This window comes from Haliotis asinina, chromosome 11, assembly GCF_037392515.1.
Source record: "Haliotis asinina isolate JCU_RB_2024 chromosome 11, JCU_Hal_asi_v2, whole genome shotgun sequence".
NCBI classification, from domain to species: domain Eukaryota; kingdom Metazoa; phylum Mollusca; class Gastropoda; order Lepetellida; family Haliotidae; genus Haliotis; species Haliotis asinina.
The window spans coordinates 34,255,702-34,280,321 of record NC_090290.1 but is presented as its reverse complement, the minus strand read 5'-3'; the positions used below and the strand labels follow the sequence as shown (position 1 = coordinate 34,280,321).

At 41.7% G+C, this 24,620-nt stretch overlaps 1 protein-coding gene across 8 annotated transcripts; it reads right to left on the bottom strand.

Annotated features, from left to right (window-relative positions):
* Positions 1-1,831: 1,831 nt before the first annotated feature.
* LOC137256223 (calpain-A-like) lies at positions 1,832-23,404 on the bottom strand. 8 transcript variants are annotated; one of them, XR_010954554.1, is made up of 13 exons: positions 23,187-23,404; positions 18,980-19,255; positions 17,889-18,020; positions 15,365-15,561; positions 14,277-14,460; positions 13,550-13,615; positions 12,935-13,023; positions 9,257-9,420; positions 8,266-8,379; positions 7,590-7,675; positions 4,126-4,337; positions 2,371-3,149; positions 1,832-2,325 (listed from the first exon to the last, which is right to left on the bottom strand). XR_010954554.1 is itself a non-coding variant. In XM_067793946.1 (12 exons), the coding sequence occupies exons 2-12, from the start codon at positions 19,235-19,237 to the stop codon at positions 3,098-3,100; spliced, it is 1,554 nt and encodes a 517-aa protein (XP_067650047.1). In that variant the 5' UTR covers positions 19,238-19,255; positions 23,187-23,314; the 3' UTR covers positions 1,832-3,097. The 8 variants fall into 8 exon arrangements, 4 of the variants coding, with proteins under 4 accessions (XP_067650047.1, XP_067650046.1, XP_067650049.1 ...); XR_010954553.1 differs by lacking the exon at positions 23,187-23,404 and adding an exon at positions 21,132-21,268; XR_010954556.1 differs by lacking the exon at positions 23,187-23,404 and adding an exon at positions 19,473-19,530.
* Between the last annotated feature and the right edge of the window lie 1,216 nt (positions 23,405-24,620).

Here is a 24,620-nt window from a genome sequence, read left to right as displayed (position 1 = left end):
GAATGATAAAAACGGTCTATCACTGTGCAGTGAACAAGTAACCATCATGAACCGCACATGCATTTACCTGACCGCTGTTACAGGTCACTGGTTCCCTCCCTCTGCAAGCTGTCAGGGTTCTGCTGTTTGTTTTGTTGACAGTTACATAGATAGATTCTTTCATTCAAATGCATAAAATGTGTGATTTACAGTGTGGTTAGGTCGTCTGACAAAACATCCACTTACAACGTTTGAGATCGATTGGATCACTGGATGAAGAGTTATTTACAAAAACCCGGGTCCACATACATTTCATGCCAAACTATAGAATAATATGTATTGTCGTGCTTTTCGAATGCGGCTAAACCATGCGCTGGGTTAGCGAATAGATCCATGTTTAATTCACTATCGAAATAAGTGATGCTAGATCACTGAAGGAACGAGTAAGTGAGTATGGTTTTACGCCGTTTTTAGAAATGCTCCTCCTGAGAACGGGTCTCGCACAATGTTCTCATGAGGGGAATCGAACCGGTCCTTCAACTGCGAACGCTTTAGCAACTAGGCTACCCCACCGCCCGAGATATCAAAACATCGATAAGGAGAATATGTGCAAATGTATGTGTGTACACAGCAACTATTTTTCTCCCCAAAGAGATAGTATGACCAGAAATATATAAATATACATACACTGTAAGGGAGACCTAAGACTTTCTGGAATGACTAGCGAAAGAGTTTGTTAGACACTGGTGTAAGCGTCATAACTTGCGCAGAACTCACGTGGTGGTTTGTCTTGAATGTAATACAGACGGTTAATGCACAAATCACTGAGTGAAAATATCTGTGCACGGGTTGACGACAACCCATTCAGTTGAAACCCAATGTTTTCGAAGCTGCAGTATGTCAGATGAGCGGTATTTTACAGCCGCTTCACGCGCTGTCTGTCACGGACAAGGCATTTGGGACACTGTATTTTCATTACAACTTACGACTGCAATTGGTCACTCCCTTCCCTTCACCAATATAAAGCTCGAGTCCTGCTCACAGAACCCTTGCCAACATTTGTTTTGTTCAACACAGAACATAGCAAACTTTGACTTACTGGTTTTACTCAGCCGATTCTCCATCTGAATGCTGGATGGTCTTTAAATATTCAAACATTTAACCCTGACGTTTTTAGAAGAAAAGATTGGGACTTAATTAAGGATCGCCTGAAGGGATGTAGAATCTGATATAAAAATGGACTATGAATAATACATAAGATTCGAACCCACGATCAAAGGCTGCTGCAAGTCTTAAACGCCGGTTTTTGCATTGTGAATTGCGGCGAATTTGACGACTGGTTTGCACCCTTTCTGACGGAAAAGAGTTTCATCGTCTTAACTTTATACATTCGAAAAAGGAATGGAGATGATAAACCAAATAATCGTCATTAATGTCCAGTCCAACACATGTGGAAATGTTTCATCCTTAGAAAACATCCCCAAAACGACTTTGAGTGAGGTCCGAAAGACTAAAACTCCAAGAAAAATAGAATTCCTTTGTGAAATGTACCACGATTGCACAATGACACGTGTATGTTGTTTTATGCCGCATTTGCACTATTTCACTACAATACGCTCACCTGTCTAAATCCACTCTCACAACCCGACCCCATTCATGTTTAGAAATTATCCTAAGAAACCTATCCTGGTCGTGTTTTAGCAGTTGCTTATTGATATAATCATAGCTTTGTCACACTTTGGCTCCTATATTTACAGACGTTTGTCATATAAGTGGAATATTTCTGCATTCTGCATTAAAAAGAAAACAGGTTTACATGTTCTCCTGTGAAATAGAATAATCATGTCTGTACTAGGTGAACCAGTGGTTTAATGCCAAATGGTTAGTTTGTGATGGTTAAACATCTACAAATCTCGAGGAACATTGTAGCCACATACTCTTAACGTGGAACTGTAAAAATGCACAGCCCATATATGTTTTTATAGTGTACGCTAATCATTGCACGCGAGCACCTGCGGGACATTCAGCAGTTGATATCCGTCGGTCTCGTGAGATCTCGTATGTGGCCATGATGAAGTAAAGTCAGTAGGCATCAGAACAGCTTCTTTGGCGGCTGAGTATATTTACTCGGAAATGGCAGTCTCTATTACAAATAAAATACCATCCTCGTACACGATGTATTCTTGCTGTTCTTTCTCGGAGTCCGTTTTTCTCTTTGTCAGTATAATCTCATTCTCCTACATGAAGTTGTAATTTTTGTGTTTCTTTCGCTGCGTTTTTCTTTTAGCCAACACAATCTCATAATCACCCAAGAAGTTGTTTTCGTGAATCTGTTTTTCTGTGTCTCTTTGCCGCTCAACATCCTTGACCTTTAATGGACTCCTGCCTTACTTTAGTTAGCTTCAGAACACAGTTACTCCCCTCATGTTGACCATGACCCGGATGAAAAATAGAATACAGTGCCCCGTTAAACTACAGTGAAACATGTCTAAACCGGCACCCCGTGGGACCGAAATAAAATGCTGATTTAAACAGGGTGACGAATTAGTCAGCGACGATCATTTTCCAGCCCCAACAAAATAGCGGCCAGTGACTAATACTAGACATGCTGGACTTGAATGTTACTGCAGATGACAAAGAAGGAAAACAATGTCTTTCTCTGCTATACCAGGTAAACATGAAAAGACAACTTCAAGTACACATCTTCACATTTGACATTTTCCTCCCTTGATATATTCCGTCAACACGACAATTTGATATTCACCCCCAGGTAACTGAAACCACATAAACCTCACTGAAACCTCACCAACTGCCTCTCCTGTTATACTCAACCTACAGAAGTCTTCTAGTTTGACAGTTTTCTTCCTTGGTATGCTGAATCCAGCATGCCTTCTTCACTAATTACCTCCTTTGTCATACTCAACCAACAGACGTTTTCTAGTTTTACAGTTATCTCCCCAGGAATGCTGAATGGACATAAACAAGTGTCTTCTTCTTCATAAGTTACCTCCCTGTCGACCAAAAGAAGTCTTCTAATTTGGCAGTTATCTGCCTTGGTAGGCTGAATCCACAATAACTCTGTCTTTTTCGTCACAGTTACTTCCCCTACCATACCCGCTCAACACATACACATGCCTTCTTGTTTGACCGTCACCTCCCCAGGTATCGTCCTGTAACGTAAAGAAAATGTACAGAAAGCGCAATAACAATTCCTACTGTTCTAAATTTTAGATAAGAGACGACTGGTTGCGAACCAATTAGATGTTTTCAGATCAAGTGTTAATGGGGTTTGAGGAAATCAGCTATGATAAATATTTAATATGAGTGGAACTAGCAACCAGGCGGGTATTATTAGATAACGCCGAGCTAGACCATCAATGGTATTAGTTATTGTGTTTAGTCCATGATAACTGTCAAATACATACGTCATCAGTAAACGGACAACAATTCCATGACACCCGGATAACTGTCAAGTACATTTCACTTGTTTCATGAATGGAATAGTTCAGGCGAATACAACGCACACACCAAAGCACTGGAAACCTCTAATTTCAAATTCCTGCCACACTTTACCGAAATTTAATACAAGTATATAACTTGAAATTACACCGACCATGGACATATATTTTCCATTTGAGTGTAAAAAACACTGAAAGTTCTCGTCAGAAGAAAAGTTTGGACAGTTAACTTTTACGGTTTGTATACGACATCAACGTTTTGAACTGGCCACTAAACAACATATCGTTCAGTTTCATATCCGTGTCTGCCATTGTTTTATTTTGAGGGTGAATTTGATTGAGTAGAACTCCACTGATAAATTCTGTATAAGATATTAGACATGGAGATGCTACCTTCTGTTTCTAGATAACATTGTTTCTTCCATTACGCTGCACTCAGCAATATTCCACCTATATTGCAGCGGTCTGTTAATAATCGAGCGTGGATCAGAAAAGCAGTGATCAATATCATGAGCATTGGAATCACGATGTGTCAAACAAGTCAACGACCCTGACAAGGCTTTTCCTTTGGTCGCTTTTTAAGTCAAGTCTGGCGCTGAATACCAATTCCATACCGGAATTTTCCATAATATAAATAGTACATTCAATAATCTTGGATGTGTTCATCATCCTAAAAATGTGTCATTACCCGCAGTTGTACAAAGGACACGGAGTATACACCCGAATGAGGAACTCTCTCTCCACGCCGCTGTGGTAGGTGGACGGAATGACGATGTAGCGACCAGGACTTAGCTTGTAGCGGGATGACCACTGCAGACTGCTCTCGTAGAGTCTGAAGGGATTTGCGCCTGGGAGGTCATCGACGTATATTGTTCCGGACTTTTCGTCCCCTCTGACTACCTGCAACACCAGTAAGTGAGTGAATAGTATTTTACACCACAGTAACAATACTCAAACTACACGAGACATTATACGAGGGGATGTCAATACGTTTTGAGCTTTGCATAGAAAAACACAAAATATTGGTATGAACCACATTTATTTTTCAACATAGTCCCCTTGTGAGTCAAGACACTTGTTCCATCTTATCTCCCAGTCGCTGATGCCATCTCTGTAGAAGGCGCCATTTTGGTCCTCAAACCAAGCCTCAGTAGCAGCAATAAGATCTTTATAAGCCTGAAATCTACGACCACGCAAGTGTTTCCTAAGATTTGGGAACAGATGGTAATCAGGTCTGGAGAGTACGGGGGATGCGGCAAGATTTCGTACCCGCATTCCTGGACAGCAGCGGCTGCAACGCGAGAGGTGTGTACTGGAGCATTGTCTTGATGTAGAAGAATACCACGTCTGATCTTGCCCCGGCGCTTCTCCTTGATTGACTGTCGCACTTGCCTCAAAAAGTTAGCGTAATATTCCCCATTCATTGTTCTTCCTTTTAGTAAGTAATCTATGTGGATGACGCCTTTGCTGTACCAGAAGACTGTCGCAATTACCTTCTGCACTGATCTGGAGGCTTTGAACTTTTTGGTCCTGGGAGAAGCGACATGTTTCCATTCCATGGATTCTTGTTTGCTCTCAGGATCACAGTGGTGGATCCAGGTTTCATCACAGTTTACTAGTCTAAAGTGAAAATCTTCTGGATTCTTGTTGTATCTGGTTAACATGGAGTTGCTTATGGTGACCCTTGTTTGCTTCATTTCATCTGTAAGCATTCTTGGCACCCATCTTGCGCACACCTTAGACATGACGAGATGTTCATGAAGAATTGTCTCGATGGATCCGTGTGAAATGCCTGTGGTCTCCTCTAACTCGTGGAGTGTGATTCGACGATTTTCCAGCACAAGTCTATGCACTCTGTCAATGTTTTCCTGAGTAGTGCTTGTTGTTGGGCGACCTGGACGGGGGTCATCTTCAAGACTCTCTCTACCATGCTTAAATTCATTGACCCATCGTTTGATGGTAGCAGATGAAGGGGAAGACTTCCCATAAACTACTGAAAGTCTTTCTTCAATGTTCTTCGCCGAGTTTCCTTCAAGAACTAAAAACTTAATTACTGCTCTATACTCAATTTTATTCATTTTCACTGCCGTGAGGGTGGTCTCTTTCTGTCAATATGAGCTGTTCAATAACTTCTGAGAGTAGGATACCAAAACGTATATATCACATCAGCTACACCCCAAGGTTCAATGTTGTACCATAGGCTGTGACACCTGGGTATGAAAAATGCTCAAGGCTCAAAACTTATTGACATCCCCTCGTATATTAGTTTGTAGAGTATCTTTTTTGTATGTGCATGTATGTATCTGATTGTGCTTATATTTATACTCAAAATTTCAATTACGATTACAGTTGTCAAAGTGTAAAATGACCGTCCTTTTGCAATTTTAGACAAGGTTTCAGTTACTGTATTTGTAGATCGGAGTACATCACTGACAGAACTTTTAGATTGATTTCAAGCAATACCCTTCCTCCTTCCAGTGTTCTTTCAAAATGACACAAAGCTAGTGGGAAATTTTGACGTGTTATATTTGAGATTACACTCTCTTAGTAAAGCACATGTTCTAGCACGTTTGTTGGGTTGAATCAGGATTCTAAACTACACCATCAGAGACAGCCATCTAATAAAGCTCACGAAGTCAGATCCGCACCTCGCCTCACCCGATGTGTCCACTTTTGACTTTGCGTAGTAAAAGAACTGGAACAGGTACTTTACTAAGAAAGTGTAATCCCCACATGGGTACAATGTGTGAAGCCCATTTCTGGCGTCCCCATCGTCATATTGATCGGATGTTGCTAGAAGTGGCGTAAAACCACACTCACTCACAGAAAGTGAGTGAGCTTTCTTCTCGGTGGAGCAACAATACAAAGCAAAAGCAATTTGATATATGACACCCCCAGACCTGATGGTAGAATATTTGACTGACCACCACGTGGACGGAGGCACAGCTGACAACGTTCATTCAAGATTTACGCGTTTGGTATACACTCACGTGCAAAAGACACGTCCTCAATTATGTTATCCTCTCTCAAACAACAATGACAAACACAATACCTATGGTCATGGTTTCATATCAATAAGCGAATTATATTTTACAACACAGAGATCAGGGTTGATTCAACATATTTATGGGCAACGTTTACAACCGACGGTTGAAAGCACATTTCAACATACATATCACAGCATAAAAAAGTTCCAAAAAGACAGGAACACCTCTAGCAACGCGTGCATGAATTGACACGACGTCTCACAGAGTCGTCGTCTGCTCACATGATGTGGTGCCTGTCGCCATTTTCCCTGTAGGGCCGGAATCAACGCATTCGTGGTCAACAGAGGCGGTAACCGCATTCAGATGCGACTTTAGAGATGGTCCTACAGGTGCTCAGACACGTACCCGACAATCAGGTCTGTTAATTTAGAAGCTGCTTTCATTTATTAAAAAAAACCAAAACAAACACGACACCAATTTCGTTGCTTCCACTGACGAATTGGCTCATTCCAGTTTGCGACGTCGATGTCCACACGTCAACGTCATCCACTCGGATGTTCGGTGGGCAAGGACACCATGTGCATGGAGATGTCTGCTTACTGTCCATCTGCTGCCTTGATGCCCAAGACTTTGCGCCGCAGATGACGTCACAGTTACAACTCTGTGCCTCGGATGAAGCACCCGTGAATCGTGGTCCTCCTTGAGGGTGGTGACCTATGGTCTTCCGCTCCTGGGCCTGTCTGCTGTCCTGCCAGTTTGTCACAAGCGTGTGGCCCATCTTCCAACTGTTTTTTTCGCGAAGCCCATGATTCTTGCAACATGAGAGCACGTGGCTCCAAACCTCCAGCATACCAACTGATCGTTCTCTTTGCTCTGATATCAGCTCATGTTTTGTTGGTCATACGGGTGTAAGTGATGACAGAGAACAGTTCAATCCATGTTTATATACAAATTTCATACGGGCACTTTTCTTGGCGTTCTTAGTCATTTTTACCGCTTAAGGTATTAGCAGGTGCTCTTCCTTCACATACAATGTTAATGTCTGGAGATGCCCCTCAACCATAATTCATCTGTATGGCCACTTAGACGACAAATATAATAATTGTATTTTGGGGACGTTTCTTTTGCACGAGAGTGTAAGGGTCAGTCTACTTTCTTTACTCACTTTGAACATGTCACACCGTATAGCAGCATAGTCCATAAACCCCGCCCTCTGGATCAGCTGCACCACGACTGGTGTGAAGTCTTCACCTGATAAACAACAGGAGATAGAAATATCTTTTTACCATTTACCATGTTGTGAGTTCATCAGTGATGGATAGAGCTACATCATGGCATGTCAGCCATATTGAGAGAAACAGCCACGTGAGTTTGATCAGAGACGTTCATGAAACCAGCAAGTAAGCAGAAACAACAATCAGCTGGATTCTAACCCATGAATATGACTACCACCAAACGCTACAAATGACAAAGACTGTGCACCTCCATAAGGTGGGATGTTAGTTGTCATTTAATCACTAACTTTTTGAAAGAAATTGAATTGTTTGAAATGTTTCGATATTTTTTTTAGTAACTAGCTAAATAGCACAATTGCCACTGACTGAACCGATGATGTAAATCCAGTTGGCGTCCATGTAGGAAGCAAAAGTACCCTGTGAGGACTCAAACTGAACAACCCATGCTTGTTGTGGGAGGCGACCGCGTGGAATGTTGTTCCTAATATCAATCACTGAGTTTTCTGGTCAAGGCTCGATAAGATACAGACATATGCTTTATGCTGCTGTAATTTAAAACTGTACAAGCAAAAGTATCGTACTTGATTCCGCATGTAAAGCACACACCTGTCTTTGGAACTGTGAAGGTAATCCTGGGGTTACTGAGTTTCTGTCTTAACCAGCTTCCAGGGCCAACAGCAGATTTCCCTCGCCACTCGCTGAACACCCTCAGTACGTAATCTTTATTGTGCAGAAATAGAGATATAGTGTTATTGGTACGTTATTAAACAGTAATCGCTTCGTTTGAAATATTAATTGCACTTTCGTTTCAGATAATGAAAGACAAATCAACCATGTCGATATTTGAAATCGTTTCAGTGCTAAACATATGACTCCCATTTTCCAATTATGCTAACAAAAGTCACGCATTTTGTCTATTCGACGCATGTATTTCCTATATATACTGGCTACAGACGGTCTTCATCATACATACTGAAAGCCTTTAGAAGCGAACATAAAAAGACGTGTAATTACACGTTCGTGATTTTCTATGGTCTAACTTTGTCTGTTGTGCTTTATCTAAGTGAGAACTTCGTCAAAACATAGTAACAAATTAACACGCTGAAACAAAACAGGGATCAAACGTCATACACAAGTCATTACCTTTGAAACAAAATATTTAAGCTTTCTGTAAAACACATTTCAAAATAGCACGTAAAGGATGATTCTCCAACAACTCTATTTGCTATATTTATCTCTACCTTCAGATATTGTGGTGAGACGTGTATATGTAGAAGCGTTCGAGAGGAAATCCGACAGAGAATTTGTCTCCATCAGGCGACTGAAGGGATCGATTGACCATGACCCGACTCGACGACTTAGACTATTCCTTGTTGAAATACTGAGATTTTGGGCATTTTCAAAAGGCATTGTATAATTGTATTTAAGTTATATTTGTATTGGAGAATCCGGAACTGGTCTCAAACTAATCTGGCTGTAAATTACTCTGTTGATTCAGTGTTCCTTTGTCCTGAGTGTGTGGGACAATGCTCACGATATCAGTCATTGATTTGTCCATTTCTGCACTGGCGACATGAAAAGTGACAAATATACCTACTCAGTGAGTCCGATCGTCCATCTTTGTCAAAGTCGGGAGTGAGAGAGCAGATTGTGACATTTTTAAAATATCTCAGGAAGTCGCCGACATCAATCCAGAACTCTCCCTCGTTACTGTTCCTGTGAATGTGAGAGCCCTCCTCCAGGGTGTCCCACTCGCCACTCCTACAAACAAGCAACCATGGAAACACATCTTCATTAATGATAAACTAATTCCACGCATTCGCAGTTACCAAAACACATTCAGCTGACGACAGAGATGATAACCTGGAATGTTTGGGAACTTAACACATATACTACCGACAGAAAATAAGGGAACTAAGAAATTGAATGTAGATGACTTTGACTGTGACAGGGTCCGTTATCGTGGCGTATCTCCCAAACGCAACATCCAATGACAATGGAATTTCGCATAATGCATGCCCAGCACGTGCTACACGTGCATACCGAAGTTAACTCCTGTAAATATACTGGAGAAGTCGCAATCACTAATGCAATAGAGATTGACACTTACTGACAGAAATGCCTCCGAGGCAGTATCTCGATATCGGCAGTGATGTTGCAATGAGACCTGGGCGTGGTAGACCAAAATCAACGACACCACGACATTATCGTCTCATTACGTTAATCGCTCTACGCGATAGGCTTAAATCGGCCCCTGCCATCAATAGAGAATTCCGCACTCTCACTGGAAGACGCATTTCAACCTCAACCGTTAAAAACCGACTCCATCAAGCTCATCTGAAAGCAAGACGGCCTTTTAAGGGTGTCACCCTTTCAGCTCACCATAAGCGCCAAAGATTGGCATGGGCTAGGCAGCATCAGGGACGGGCTATGCGCCACTGGCGTTACACCATGTTCTCTGATGAGTCAAGGTTTTGCCTACGATTCACAGATGGCAGAAAACGTTGTTGGCGTCGGAGCGGGGAGCGATATGCCAGAGCAGCAATTCTTGACCATGATCGATATGGAGGTGGTAGTGTCATGGTTTGGGGTGTTATTACACATGACAGACGATCAGATTTGGTCATCATTAACGGAGCCATGACTGGTCAGCGATACGTTGACCAAATATTGCGTCCTGTTGTGGCTCCTTTGGCTAGAGTTATCGGCCGAAATTTTGTATTCCAAGATGATAATGCCAGACCACATCGGGCCTGAATTGTCTCCGCTTATCTCCGACAAGAAGGTATCCAGACATTGGACTGGCCCTCTAAGTCCCCAGACTTGTCCCCAATTGAACATCTCTGGGACGTTCTTGGTCGAAGGGTGTACGCCAGGGACCCAGGACCCGTCAACCTGGCCCAGCTTGGTGCAGCACTCCAAGAGGAATGGCGGCAATACCACGGACAACCATCCGGAAATTGATTAACAGCATGTCATCAAGGTGCCGTGAATGTGTTGCCCAACATGGTGGACACACCAGATATTGAACTTGACGCCTAAAATTGATTTAGTGGATATTTAAAGCAGTTTCAAATTCGCTATTATTTCATTAGTTCCCTTATTTCTTGTCGGTAGTATATTTACTTGATTTTCTCAAATGCCCTCGCCCCAATCAAACCGTGACAGTTCTTCTCAAGACGGCATCAGAATCTAACGGAAACTCAGATGATATCAGCTTCTGATCGTTCTAGGGGCGGTGGGCTAGCCCAGTGGTTAAAGTGTTCCCTCTCCACGCTGAAAACCCTCACATGGATACAATGTGTGAAGCCTGTTCCTGCTGTCCCCGCCGTGATATTGCTGGAATATTGCTAAAAGTTGCTTGAAACTAAACTATTAACGATTTTACTGGCGCTTGTGGATATTCGCGACGTTATTAGTCAAATGCATATTGGGGGCCACTGCAGGTTCATGAGGGTTAGTTCCACAAGTGTGAGTGATTGAGCTTAGCTTTACGTCGCACTCAGCAATATTCAAGCTATATGACAGTGGTCTGTAAGTAACCAAGTCTGGACCAGGCAATCCAGTCTTGAGCATCGACCTACGTAATTAGGATACGATGACATATTTCAACCAAGTCGGCGAGCCTGACCACCTCATCCTTTAGTCGCTTATCAAAAGCATAGTCGCCTTTTGTGGGAAGCATAATTTGTTGAAGACCTATTCTAGCCAGGATCTTCACGGGTTATGCACAAGGAGGGTGGTGTCTGAAAATAATGGAATTATGAAAAAATATGGAATTGTCTACTGATTTTTTTCCTTTGAAGTGTTCATCGTAGAGTTTAAATATAAGTCTTTGCCACTTAAATCATACGCGATTTAGATATGCATTCATGCATAACCATGGTCCCTAGTGTGTTGCTCCGGCTTCAGCTGCTGACGATATATAGCCAGTTTTTATATTGTATCTTCATGCATAGTTACCTGTTGTAGATTAAATAGTTTTAAATTAATACCTGTATTAATTTGGTTGTTTTGATGTCGTTCGATGACATATGTTTATGACTTATCTTTATATGCTATAAATCAATATTAACTTAGTTTAGCCATGATATGAAAAATTGCTGATGTGGCCATAGATTTTAACTCCTACCCTCTCTCATCCATGCAGAAATTAACAAGGCCGTTATCACCACCAAATGCATCGTACCTTCTGCTAAAACGTAAAATCTACAGCGCTGCTTGAATCATTGACTTCCAAAATGAATACAGTTATTCATGCTTTACGTTTACATTTGAAGAAACACGACAAAGACTGGCCCACTTTTTCTTCGTTTCTAAACATATATTGATCCTCTGTACTCGTAATGAGATATACATCCTATTTCTAAATACCATGTTAACATAAAGTCTGAGAGCTTGATCGGCAAAAGCCTGTTGTACAGACTGTATCTACTTGCTCCCTTAAGGACGATTGAGGCGTCACGAGTTGCGTCCCTTAGAATTTGACAGGCCAGAAACCTTCGCTAACACAGAAACGCATTGTACTGGTTACATCCCTAGGTGCTTTGCCTTGGTTATGCGCTTTTGGTTTATCAGCACCACACGCGCTTTCGTTGATATCACCAACCATTAACAGTGAGTAAATGAGTGAGTCGGTTTAGTTTTATGCCCCTCTTTTATTAACATTCCAGGAAAATCACGACAGGGGACACAAGAAAAAGGCTTCACACATTGTGCCAAAAATTAAGAAGGGCGGTTGGGTAGCCGAGTAGTTAAAGCGTTCACACGTCAAGACCCGAACTCTATTTCCGACATGGGTACAGTGTGTGAAACCCATTTCTGCTGGTGTGATATTGTTGGAATATTGCTAAACACGGGGTAAAGTTAAACTCGCTCACTCCTGAGACCCGTACAGTTCCTCTCAAGTTAACGTGACATATCGAGATTGTGAGTGAGGGTGGTTTTACGCCGCTTTTAGCAATATTCCAGAAATGAGCTCACACATTGTACCCATGTGGGGAATCGAACCAGGGCCTTCGGCGTGACGAGCGAACGACGTAACCAGTGAGCTACAGCAGCGACCCCATAGCGAGATATAGCTAAAATACTGATGAAAGTCGCGTTATGCCAAACGGATACTCCCAACAGCACTTGGCTGAGATATCATCACACTAACGGAGGTCGACATATACTACCTTGTGATGGATGGAACGCATCAAATACTAGAACAGCATTCTCGTTTTACACTCATTCGTTAATGCTATGAAGACAGCCTGCAGAACGTATCACTCACCCGTCACACCACCTCCCTGTCCACTCGCGTTTACCGTGGGGGTTACGTATCCTCAGAAGGGGCACCTTCACGCCGTCACGCCTCGTCACCTTCATCACACAAACAGACATCATCACTATACAACAACATGATCCTAAACATTTCAAAGAAACAATACATTACGTCAGTGACATCATTACCTCTAGAGCCATACAGAAATACGTCTGTATTACAAAGCATTGTTCTCACAGCAAGTTGATTGTTGGTACCGTTATTTTAGTCATCTACGTCTGTATTACAAAGTATTGTTCTCACAGCAAGTTGATTGTCGGGACTGTTATTTTAGTCTGCAATCCGTAACTGAGAGATTCCGGATTTTGGATACGTGTGAATAAATGTGAGTCAATTACCCTCCTAATCATTGAATGATTGTTCCAGGTTCGCTGTTCTCGAAACGTTCGTGGCCCTACGAACTTCTAACACATTGGCTACGATCAAACTTACGAATTCGAGAATAAGGACCCTGCTCTTTGTGGTAAAGTTTTTTCCCAAAATGACAGCGCTACAATGTTGTTGACAGCAGTGTAACATAATATTAATTCACTGGCATCACTGATGAAAGCCTTGAAATCTTACCACGTAACTTCCGCTGACTGAGTAGGCGTGTGGCCCCATCAGACCCATTCTACCATGATAACGTGCCTGAAAGCAACAACGTTTAATGGTTACAAACAAATGTATTGCTTCCTAAGGCTTACCTAGACACCTGGTGTCAAAGCTGAAAAGTCGCCTTTAATGAGCAACGTTATCTGAAATTATCCATTATATCTGTTACATGAACATACATGATGTACCCATACATAAGTCATTTTGAATAGAAATGTACTAGACAGTTGCTCGAGGAAGTTATTAATGTTAGCTATTACAGGTTTGAGGGTGAGGTTGGAATTGGGATATCCAGCAGTGGAACGGTGACTGGGGAATCGAACCCAGGTCTTCGGCTTGACAAGCGAACGCTTTGACGAATAGGCTACCCCTTCGCCAAGTCATTTGGTCTTGTCAGGATACTATGATCCTGATTTCGAAGCACTCAGGTGATTATGATTTTTGCTTCTGGATTTCACGAATCCGCGGCATTGGTCTGCAGTGTTCCAGGACACTGGGTCATCATGATTACGTGTGTGACGCTTTCCTGAAATCGACCCCAAATTCCATCACCACTCGTGGTAGTCCTTCCGTTACAGCTTGCGCTCTCACGCCGAAAGTCCGAGTTCAACTCCTAGTCCACAATGAGTAATATAAGTGATTTCTGTTGACACGTTTTAAAAGTGCATAAGACCACACTCACTAACTCAGTACTTACCGACACTGCACACGTGACAAGGGCATCCGAGTGGAGGGCGTTGCTGATTCGGCTGAATATATTGTAACTTGCAGCTCGAGATCGCCTGTTGTAGAAGTCGATCTTCTCAGCAATACCCCCCGTCAGCATCAGGTAGGCGTCACTTGTGTAACCCCCTTCCACGACGGTGTAAGACCCGTGGAACCTAAAGCACACGCATAGTAAAAGAGTGAGTGAGTGAGCTTAAGTTTACGCCGCACTCAGCAATATTCCAGCTATATGGCGGCGGTCTGTAAATAATCGAGTCTGGACCAGACAATCCAGTAATCAACAAGATGAGCATCGGTCTGCGCAACTGGGAATCGATGACATGTGTCAACCATGTCAGTGAGCCTGACCACCCGATCCCGTTAGTCGCCTCCTCCGACAATCATAGTCGCCTTTTATGGTAAGCATGGATTGCTGAAGGCCTGTTCAACCCCGGGACCTTCACGGGTCCAGAGTAAAAGAAGTTGATGAAAATGTCCTATTTTGACTAGTCGAAGTGGGAAAATAGAAAAGGACTTATTTTAATTAGTCATTAAGGTGAGAAATCGTGTAAACGTGTAAATTTTGAATTCTGTAAACATCTTTTTTGAAGTTGAATGGAAAAAGAACCGGTCAAACCCTCATCAATTATACAAATCAAATTAACGGATATCCCTTAAATTTTAATGTAAGAATTTATATATTGGGCATATACATATTGGGATATACATGTAACAAAACCCGACGTCAGTCAGTAAGAGGACCCGTGAAATTCCGCGTTACAGTTGTTCCACAGGGGCTTGTAACGCTGAAAACTGCCATCAAGGTATATTGTCCCGAATGGGGTATTACTACTATATACTACAATATATACCTTGATGGCAGTTTTCAGCGTTACAGTAGTAATACCCCATTCGGGACAATATATACCTTGATGGCAGTTTTCAGCGTTACAAGCCCCTGTGAGTTGTTCTACAGCAATGCTTGACACATGGCACAGCATCCGAAATGTTAGTGTTGCAGATCACTTGATTGTCTGGTCCTGCGGAGTTAAATACAAACAATCTTCAGTGGGAGAGTACCTTGCTAAAGCCTTCTCCATCAAAGGGACCCACATCTCGTTCCTTGCCGTCGCGGACGCCGCTCCATACAGGGTTCTGCCGTCAGGGAATACGGGGAGATGATCATCAATGTACACATCTTCCCACTCCCCGAAACTCCACAGTCGACAGTGACAGATCCCGTCCGTCCTCGGAGTGTACGATCTCTCGTTGATAACCTGAAAATATTGAGTATCCCAGCGTAATTCATCGTGTATCCCAATTGTGTAGGTAATAATCACTGGGTTGTCTTGTCCAGCTCCGATAATTTACAGACTGCCGCCATATAGCTGAAAAACCTTCTAGTGTGGCTTTAAACGACAACTAATCATCGTGTTACATGTAGCGGCCATTTTGTATTTACTCATACCGGAAGATGAAAAAGTGATGAAAGTGAGCGAGTTCAGTTTTACGCCGTTTTTAGCAAAAATCCAACAATAACACGTCGAGGGACACCACAAACGGGCATTACACACTGTACCCATGTGAGATTCGAAGCCGGAATTTCGACCAGTAGGCTACTCTATAGCCCCTTACGATGAAGCACGGGAGTCCATGTTAACATCTCTATCAAGGCATAACCCTTTACATTGACACAGTGAAACTGAGGTGGCACTTCAGCCAAATACAGACATTATACAGATGGTCTTAAAAGTATGAGGATGTTTTGATAGCCGCAGTAATATTCGCTCTGCTTCATAGCAGCCTATGCATATCATCTGACTAAATACCAGATGACTGAAACTGATTGACTGATTGATTGATTGATCAGTCGATCGACTGACTGACTGACTGACTGGATGGTTGGTTGGTTGGTTGGTTGGTTGGTTGATTGATTGATTGATTTTTACGTTGCATTTAGCGATATTACAGTTATACAGCTGCGGCCTGTTATTTATCGAACCTGAACCTGACAACCCAGTGATCAAGAGCATGATCATCAGTCTACGCAACTGGGATACCATGACATGTGTCAAGAAGTCAGCGAGCCTGACCACCCGATCCCGTTAGTCGCCTCTAACGATAAGAATGGGTTACTAAGGATCAGTTCTAACCTGGATCTTAACGGGTCTTGGGATTACCTCGTCAATGTTAAGACATTTGGCATTTTCGGTTGATTGACAATCATGCATTTATGTTGTCTTGTATTGTAAAATCCCCCTGGCTCATACTTGAACCGAAGTTTCGAGACCCACTATGAGCACTATATATCGTTGCATCCCTTACTTTAATGAAATTGCAATAGTTTGTCGGGTGACATAAACTCGATCGGTCCGTAGGTTCTAAGATGGAGTAGTAGCCAATTCGGTGCCAATTAACCTCCTTCGTAGTTTATAAGATGGCGTCAATTCACCTTCTACGTACTTTGTAAGATGGTGTAAAATTATTTACTTCTTAGTTTCTACGATTGCGTAGCAAAATTTAAAACAAGACTCGCAGACAACCTCTATGAAGACTGGCACTTCTCCCTGGAATCGTCCTCTAAATGTGAATTTTATCGTCAATATACGTCGTTACTCAACACTGATTCATATATAAGAAATAACATTCCACAGTATTCATAATGATATATATCAAAAATTCAGATGTAACAATTTTAGACAAAAATTTGAAGACACAACATTGTACCCCATGAAGTAAAAATCTGTGATTAGTGTTTAGAACAAAATATACAGACTGTGGAAAATGAATACCATGTACTGGTATACATGAAGTGTGAAAAGATCTAAGAAGTAAATTTCTACCAGCTCGCTTTACAGACAACCCAACATCAATTAACTTCATACACTTGATGGAATTTACTGACAATGATGTATCAGATGTAAAATTGGACTCGCCATCAAATCATCTCCAAACCCAAACTTAATGCACGGGGGAGAATATGTTTGTAATTTATTATGTATTATGTGCCTAGAGCCTATTCACAGAATAAATCTGTCTGTCTGTCTGCCTGTCCGATGGTGATATCACTGCCTGCACAGTGTTTACAATGGCGTAAATTGGTCTATTCTTTGTATATAAGATGGCGTAAACTCGCCTATTTCACAATTTCTGCGATGGCGTAAAGTCACTCACGTCTCAGTTTTGGAGACGATGTAAACCCACCCAGTTGATACAGGGGTAAACACACGCTAAAAGAAGCCAGATATTGACAGAAAGCTCATAAAGTTCCTTCGAAGTATCCACCATCCATCCATCACTTGCATCATACAAACCCATCCATCATCATCATCTACACCAAACATCCATCCATCCATCAGTCCGATCATACAAACCCATCCATCATCATCCACCCAGACCAAACATCCATCCATCCATCAGTCCGATCATACAAACCCATCCATCATCATCCACCCACACCAAACATCCATCCATCCATCAGTCCGATCATACAAACCCATCCATCATCCACCCACACCAAACATCCATCCATCCATCAGTCCTATCATACAAACCCATCCATCATCATCCTTCTACACCAAACATCCATCCATCCTGTACAAACCTGTTTACACAGATCCGGCTTGTCTGCAAGAGTTGAAAGCATTGCCAGGAACCAGCAGGTTCCAAAGTTCCTCTGCTGAATGTCTAGTCTAAACGTTCCATTTGAGAACAAGACTGGGTCAGAGACAAATTCCTGTAAATACATGACAATTGTTACCATGTTCAAACCGTTAAAGAAGCATCTGAAATACTCCAGACAACTTGAACGAACGATGACACTGTGCAAGAAATCATTAGTAGAATGCTACTGAATTTCCCAGCCGAAGATGTAACACGCCGATGCAGCTGGTGGCACTATTACATTACTATATTATTACATTACTATATTATTACATTACTATATGAATACATTACTATATGCATACATTACTATATAGATACATTACTATATACATACATTAGCATATGAATTGCTATGTGTTAAAGTGAAATCCACACATCATATGACAACCATTAAACTGTCCACATCGACAGTTTTCCGTCACGTCTTTCAATCCATGCTATGCGATTATATTATAGATACAGGTTCCATTGAAATTCAAGAACATGTGCACTAAAAATGCACGTGTAATAACACTGAAACCATATTGTCCTCATCGTACTGTTTGTCTAACAGTAAATTAAACTAACAACTCAAAAACCCTCTTCTCCTCGTGGCGTTTATCTATATGTAAATGTTCTCACCTGACGTATCTGTGGAAGATCTTTCCGAAGGTTTCATAGAACCGTCAAAATAGATTACTGTTTGAATCGAGTAAGTGCTGCATTCGTAACTACGAGTTATTCCGGTTGTCTGAGCTCAAACGGACACGAAGATGAAAATAGTCTAATAGTAGTCAATCAATGAATAATACAAGATGAAAGTCACTTTAAGTAGGTTTCTTATATGGTAAACAACTATCAGAAACAAGGTGACTTTATAATCACGGAAATAAAAATCGACAACCGCAAAGAAACGTTTTGACATCATTTCAAATGATTCTTGGCACAAATAACGTATTGCACAGGTATTGCACTTGGTCTCTTTGTAGACCATGAATGAAATGAAATGAGTTGAATGAAAGTGCTGGTTAGACTGCATATGCTACTCACCTGAGGTCTCATCCAGAGAAGATGTTTACTGGCATTATCTGTAATTGCGACCTGAAGTGGAAAGTCAGGATCCGTCCACATCTGACCCTCCCGGACACGAGGACGCTCTGTTCGACGAGTATCGCGTCTAATAAATGTCCGAGAGTCCTTTGTGCAGAGCTTCAATCCAGAGCCATCAGGGGCGTCCGTGTAGTCCGCACTGGAGGGCTCGTAGTCGCCAACTGTGTAGGCGTTCGGTTTAGACAAACAGCATCCCATAGTTCACGAACGTAGCACCTGATAAAAAAAATATTCATTAAATTTCAACATTGCATGAAAAGACGCAGTAAATCGAGTAATTCCACCTTGTCTGGTGGCCTTTTATACTTCTGGTACAGGTGTAAGCTCATAGTGATATCATTTGTGGAGAAGATACGTGGCCGGTATAACGAGCGTCTCTACGAAGCATTATCAATAACATCAGTTTTTTTTTCGATGTCCTTGACAACCACACCAACGCATTATCCTCAATCTTCAGTACATGTAATTTGTGCTGACGTTCCACAAAGTATGTTCATGAGTCACCGGCAACAGCTTTTAACATGACTCATACTTTTACAATGTTCCATTTCACAGGAAAACGTGCACAGTTTATGATAGCACCCCATTTGTCACGGCCATAGCTACCGGAGTCATCTTTATCTGTGTGGTATATAGAGTCATGCCTCATGGGTACCAAGGACCCATGAATCCCCAGAATTTGAGTGACTAATACATACTGAATATATATACCCTTTATAGGAGCTAAGCGCTGATCCGGCTGACTGACTACATAACGTCTGCGCTGGAGAACAATAAGTCTTAAATTACATACTTTCCATTGACCGTATATTCTAAAATTGTCATGAACATGATATAACTGGATCATTGTAAATGTGTCATGGCGTCAGCTGTTTGCTGAAAATGTTTTGGCTTCATGTCGTGTTCGACGTCCTGTTCTGCTCTACGTCTGGTAACGCCCTCAAAGTGGTGGAATTTTCAGTAGTTGGTGATCATCAGACCCCTTATTATTTTATTGTTCTAATCTGAGTTAGTTAATATTTAGCGTCACATCGGCAATATTTCAGCCATATCGTGTCGAGATCTAGTCTGAAGTAATATTTTAGCGATATATGCTAGTTATATGTCCTGATATTATGCTATTCTAGTCGGTTTTTATATTCTTCGATGATAAGTATTATAATTTACCATAAATTACTATGCATAACAATTACCTCTCCTCGTCACGACATTGCTGAAATATTGCCGATGTGACGATAACTTGTACCTCGCTCGTTCCACCGGTAACACTCACCACTTACACAGTTTTCATCAAATACATGTGTGTTTATTCGTAAATAGTTGCGTCCCTTGGATTTGTCAGGATCATAATTGGCTCGAATTGGAGGTGTACCTCCGGGTTGCCAGCTTACCGGTGCATGTGGGTTTCACCAAAGAGTTCATTGTCTAACACTTGTATTGCTTCAGGCTTTCTTTTTATTATTAAACTTCAAACGTGAATCACAGAGAAAACTCGTGAATACATGCCAGTTGAGACTGAGTCACAATACAGGGCGTATGTATGAGGTAAAGTGGTGACTGAGAGGTCCGCAATAATCTGGGTTAGAATTAGTTTTCAGCAACCGATGTTTGTCGTAAGAGGAGACTAACGGTATCGGATGGTCAAGCTTGGTGACACATGGCATGGTATCCTGATTTCGTAGATTGGTGGTCGTGATGTCAACCATTGGATTGTCTGGGCCAGAATCGCTTGGTTCCAGACCGACTCCATATTGATGGTGCGTGGTGTTTAACAAGCTAATACAGTATTGAAATGATCAAAGAAAATCAGTGACAGGGACAGAAACATGCCATAACTGAAAAACTGTTACAAATGGCAGCAAGGCCAAGTCATCAACTATCATATCACACACATAAACAATGATGTTTGATACGGAGGACACCTACACAGCCATTCTTGTGTCAAGACATCTCGAAGTTGAAAGACAAAGACGAAACTCTTTCAACATGTAACGTAACTGTCTGTAGGATTGTCTCTGCACTACATCTTGACCTTTCACGGGAATAACATGAAAAACGTTTCCGTCACGTTTTAGTTACTATCTACGCCTACCTGGTTACAAGATCCCGACGGCGGAGCGACCTTGCTGTGTCCTGGGTAACGCTCAGACTGAGAATGTCTTTGTACAATGTGACGGTGGCTCTGAGTCGTTGCGTTTAGACGATCATTGTGTCTACTGTGGCTCATGTAAAATACTTTTCAGAGCAGCAAACACGATATAAACAAACACCAACAAAAGACATTACAGCGAGTTAGATTACTAAATTCAGCCATGCGTGACCGATTAAGCATATACTTGTAGCAGATCTTGCTCGAGAACGTCATGACAAGTACAAGTAGTTCTGGGCGAGCCTACGTGCACACCTAACAATGCAACCCGAAAAAACATCGTACATACAGAAGGTCTTCTATGTTTTCTTGTTCAAACATTCGTTATATAATATATATGAATAATTTCTAATAACCGTGAATAGTTGAAGAGCGACATTGAAATCCGTAGGTAATATAGTGTCTAGAATTAGGTAAACCATGGCCCAGAATAAGCGCAGTTTTTATCAATATTCTATTGCACGCATGGACATGTAACTACCCGACTGTAATCATACCGAGGAAACTAAAAAAGAGAACACATAAAAGCACAAGCGTTTCTTTATACTTTTCCAGGTTTCTTCAGATGAATTGTAACGCACTGTGGGTGCCAGTCTAGGAATATGTAGAGGGGAAACTGTGATGAAGTAGTGTTGCATTATGTGGTTCCCTTAGAATATATCGTATGATAAGACATATCAGTATTTGTCTTTGTCTTTTAGAAACACTATCAGGTCAGCCTCTCAGCCTCTGAACCTCTCCTTATCCATTCAACCACACAACTACCACAAGACTACGACCCTTGCAGTCTTATGGACACATAGAAGTAGCAGAGCACGCCCCCAAGCACACATCCACACTCACAAATTTTTGTGGACGGCGGTTCAGAGGAAGGTGTGTGTGTGTGTGTGTGTGTGTGTGTGTGTGTGTGTGTGTGTGTGTGTGTGTGTGTGTGTCGGGGGGTGGGGGGTGGGGGGTGGATGGTAGTTTCCAGTGGCTCCGCCAAAACTAAAATTCTTCACAATGAGATCATAAGTCATTTTTAAGGCATTGGACCCCTCTCCCCATCTCTGGATCCGCCAGTGAAACCCCACATCTTATATGGACATACATGCGCACATCTCACATGGACATATACATTTACTTCTATGGACATACACATACTCCTCTCGTAAGGACACACAGGTGCATACACAATCACATATTCCACATGGAACACATATACAGATGCACACATATACACAATCACATCTCTTATGAATACACAAACACACACATTCCCCATGAACACACACATATACACAATCACATCTCTTATGAATACACAAACACACACATTCCCCATGAACACACACATATACACAATCACATCTCTTATGAATACACACTTTCCTCATGAACACACACACATATACACAATCACATCTCTTATGATCACACAGACATACACTTCACCTATGAACACACACACACATAATCACATCTATGGACTCTCACATACATACACATCTCCGATATACACACATCAACTATTCAGCTATGGGCGTAGACACCCTCGCCTCCTATGGACACATACACGCATGTACACAGACACATCACATACAGACAGTGTCACAACAGCCTAGGTCCCTACTTGAAGGTAATGAACTGGTCCTCTTATGGTCACGCTCCGTGCCTCCTCTCATCTACATCAACATACCTACGTTCACACAACCATGACAACCCCCGTTAACAGCGAATGAAGGCAAGACTCTCTCATATCAAGCCGCTTCACTTAAATTTTATTTCTTGAACACACAGTACATACACGAATGAATCAGCAAAGATGCCTTGCACAAAATACAGCATCATTTACTGGCTACACGCACCCACATGTACCCACTCCCAGCCTACAGCTTGGCTGTGTGAGAGAAACTGGCAGGTGCGATTACACACGAGCGGTGAGTAGCGGAAGTATCGCCACAAGTCATCAGCTCAGTTACAGTTTATGTATATGATTATGAAGAAAATTACATCTACCTTCAGTACTGTTACGGTCGAGCAATCCAACGCCTTTCACATTCTTAGGATCATAGCTCACCGGCGACCCTCACAGCCAACGTAGGATAGCCTTGCATGAATAGTCTTCAATGGCCAACCATTGAATGCCGAGTGCTGTGTTGCCGGAGTTATTTATATAGCAGACTTACACACTCTTATAACGGAGACCTGAGTTTGAAGCATATCGAATAGGAAACACACACATTTTCAAAATATATAACAGTCAGGAGAAATTAACGCATAGATAGGCTTGTAACTGGTGACAACCAGACTGTAGCATTAATAAATACAATATAGATATCGATATAACATGTATGTAGGCCCATCGATTGAAATATTGTAGGCAGGGTAACAGGGAGATGTTGCTGCAGGAAGCGTGAAATAAAGTTGTGTATGTTGTGTATAGTCTCCTTGTGTGACTATACGACTGTAACGACGCACTGTAGTCTATATTTACACAGAGTCTCGCTCTAACTGTTTACCGTCATACTCTTTCAAGAGTCTCTAAAGGTAAAGTGGGCGTTACCGTCTGCCATTTAATGTGGGTCATTTGTATTTGAGCTCTTCTGCCACGCCTTAAGATCCTTTCAGAGACTCGATAGTGGGCACAATGCAAAGGTACAAATATGAAATATTTTTACCGGTGCTGTAGACTGGAGTCGCTTGTGTATAACAATACTCGGTGTGCGTATATGCTTTTACTGAAAAAACACGACAGGTAGTTTTGAAAGATGGTATGTTTATCGACTGTAGGGTATAATGATTGTCACGACAGCCTACTCAATTAAGGTGGGATGGTGAAACTTACGTCCTGTTTGGCGACGGTTTTTGATCTGAACGTTTTGACGTCGTATTTCAGCACGTAAAACTGCGAAACCATAGATCATTATGCTTATTAATTTAATACTCGCATATAAATAACATGGTTTTATATCGAGCATCACTCATGGTGTTAAAATGCGCACGACGTTTGGGTTCCATATATATATATTTTTTTCATTTTATGTTTGATAGCCCTTATATTGTATATACGTGATACGTGGGTTTGACTGTAGGGACTCAGTTAACATTTCCAGAGACACATGTATAACGAGTCAGTAAGTGAGTGAGTATGGTTTAATGTCGTTTTCAGACACATTCATACACTATCATGTCGATGTTACAAGAAAGGAGTTTAGACTCTGTACCCACCTGGGAATCCGAACCCGCATCTTTGTCCTGAAGAGAGAACATTTGAACCACTAATGTATGCAACCCTCCTACAATCATCATATTTCGTATACTAGATATACACATTTGATCTAAATATTGACTTTCAATTGTAAGTTATGTAAAAATAACAAAAGCTCTTATGAGGGAATATGTAAAGGGAAGAGCACTACTGACATCGTTCTTCAATCCATTCTGCAACCC

What these genes read in the sequence shown, in the direction of transcription:
- LOC137256223 (XM_067793946.1), bottom strand. Translation starts at nt 19,237, where the DNA reads ATGGGATGCTGTTTGTCTAAACCGAACGCCTACACAGTTGGCGACTAC. An exon ending in TTCTCTGGATGAGACCTCAG is followed by an intron (nt 18,021 to 18,979) that starts GTGAGTAGCATA and finishes ATGTATTTACAG; the next exon opens with GAATTTGTCTCTGACCCAGT. An exon ending in TGGACGATCGGACTCACTGA is followed by an intron (nt 8,380 to 9,256) that starts GTAGGTATATTT and finishes TGCACAATAAAG; the next exon opens with ATTACGTACTGAGGGTGTTC.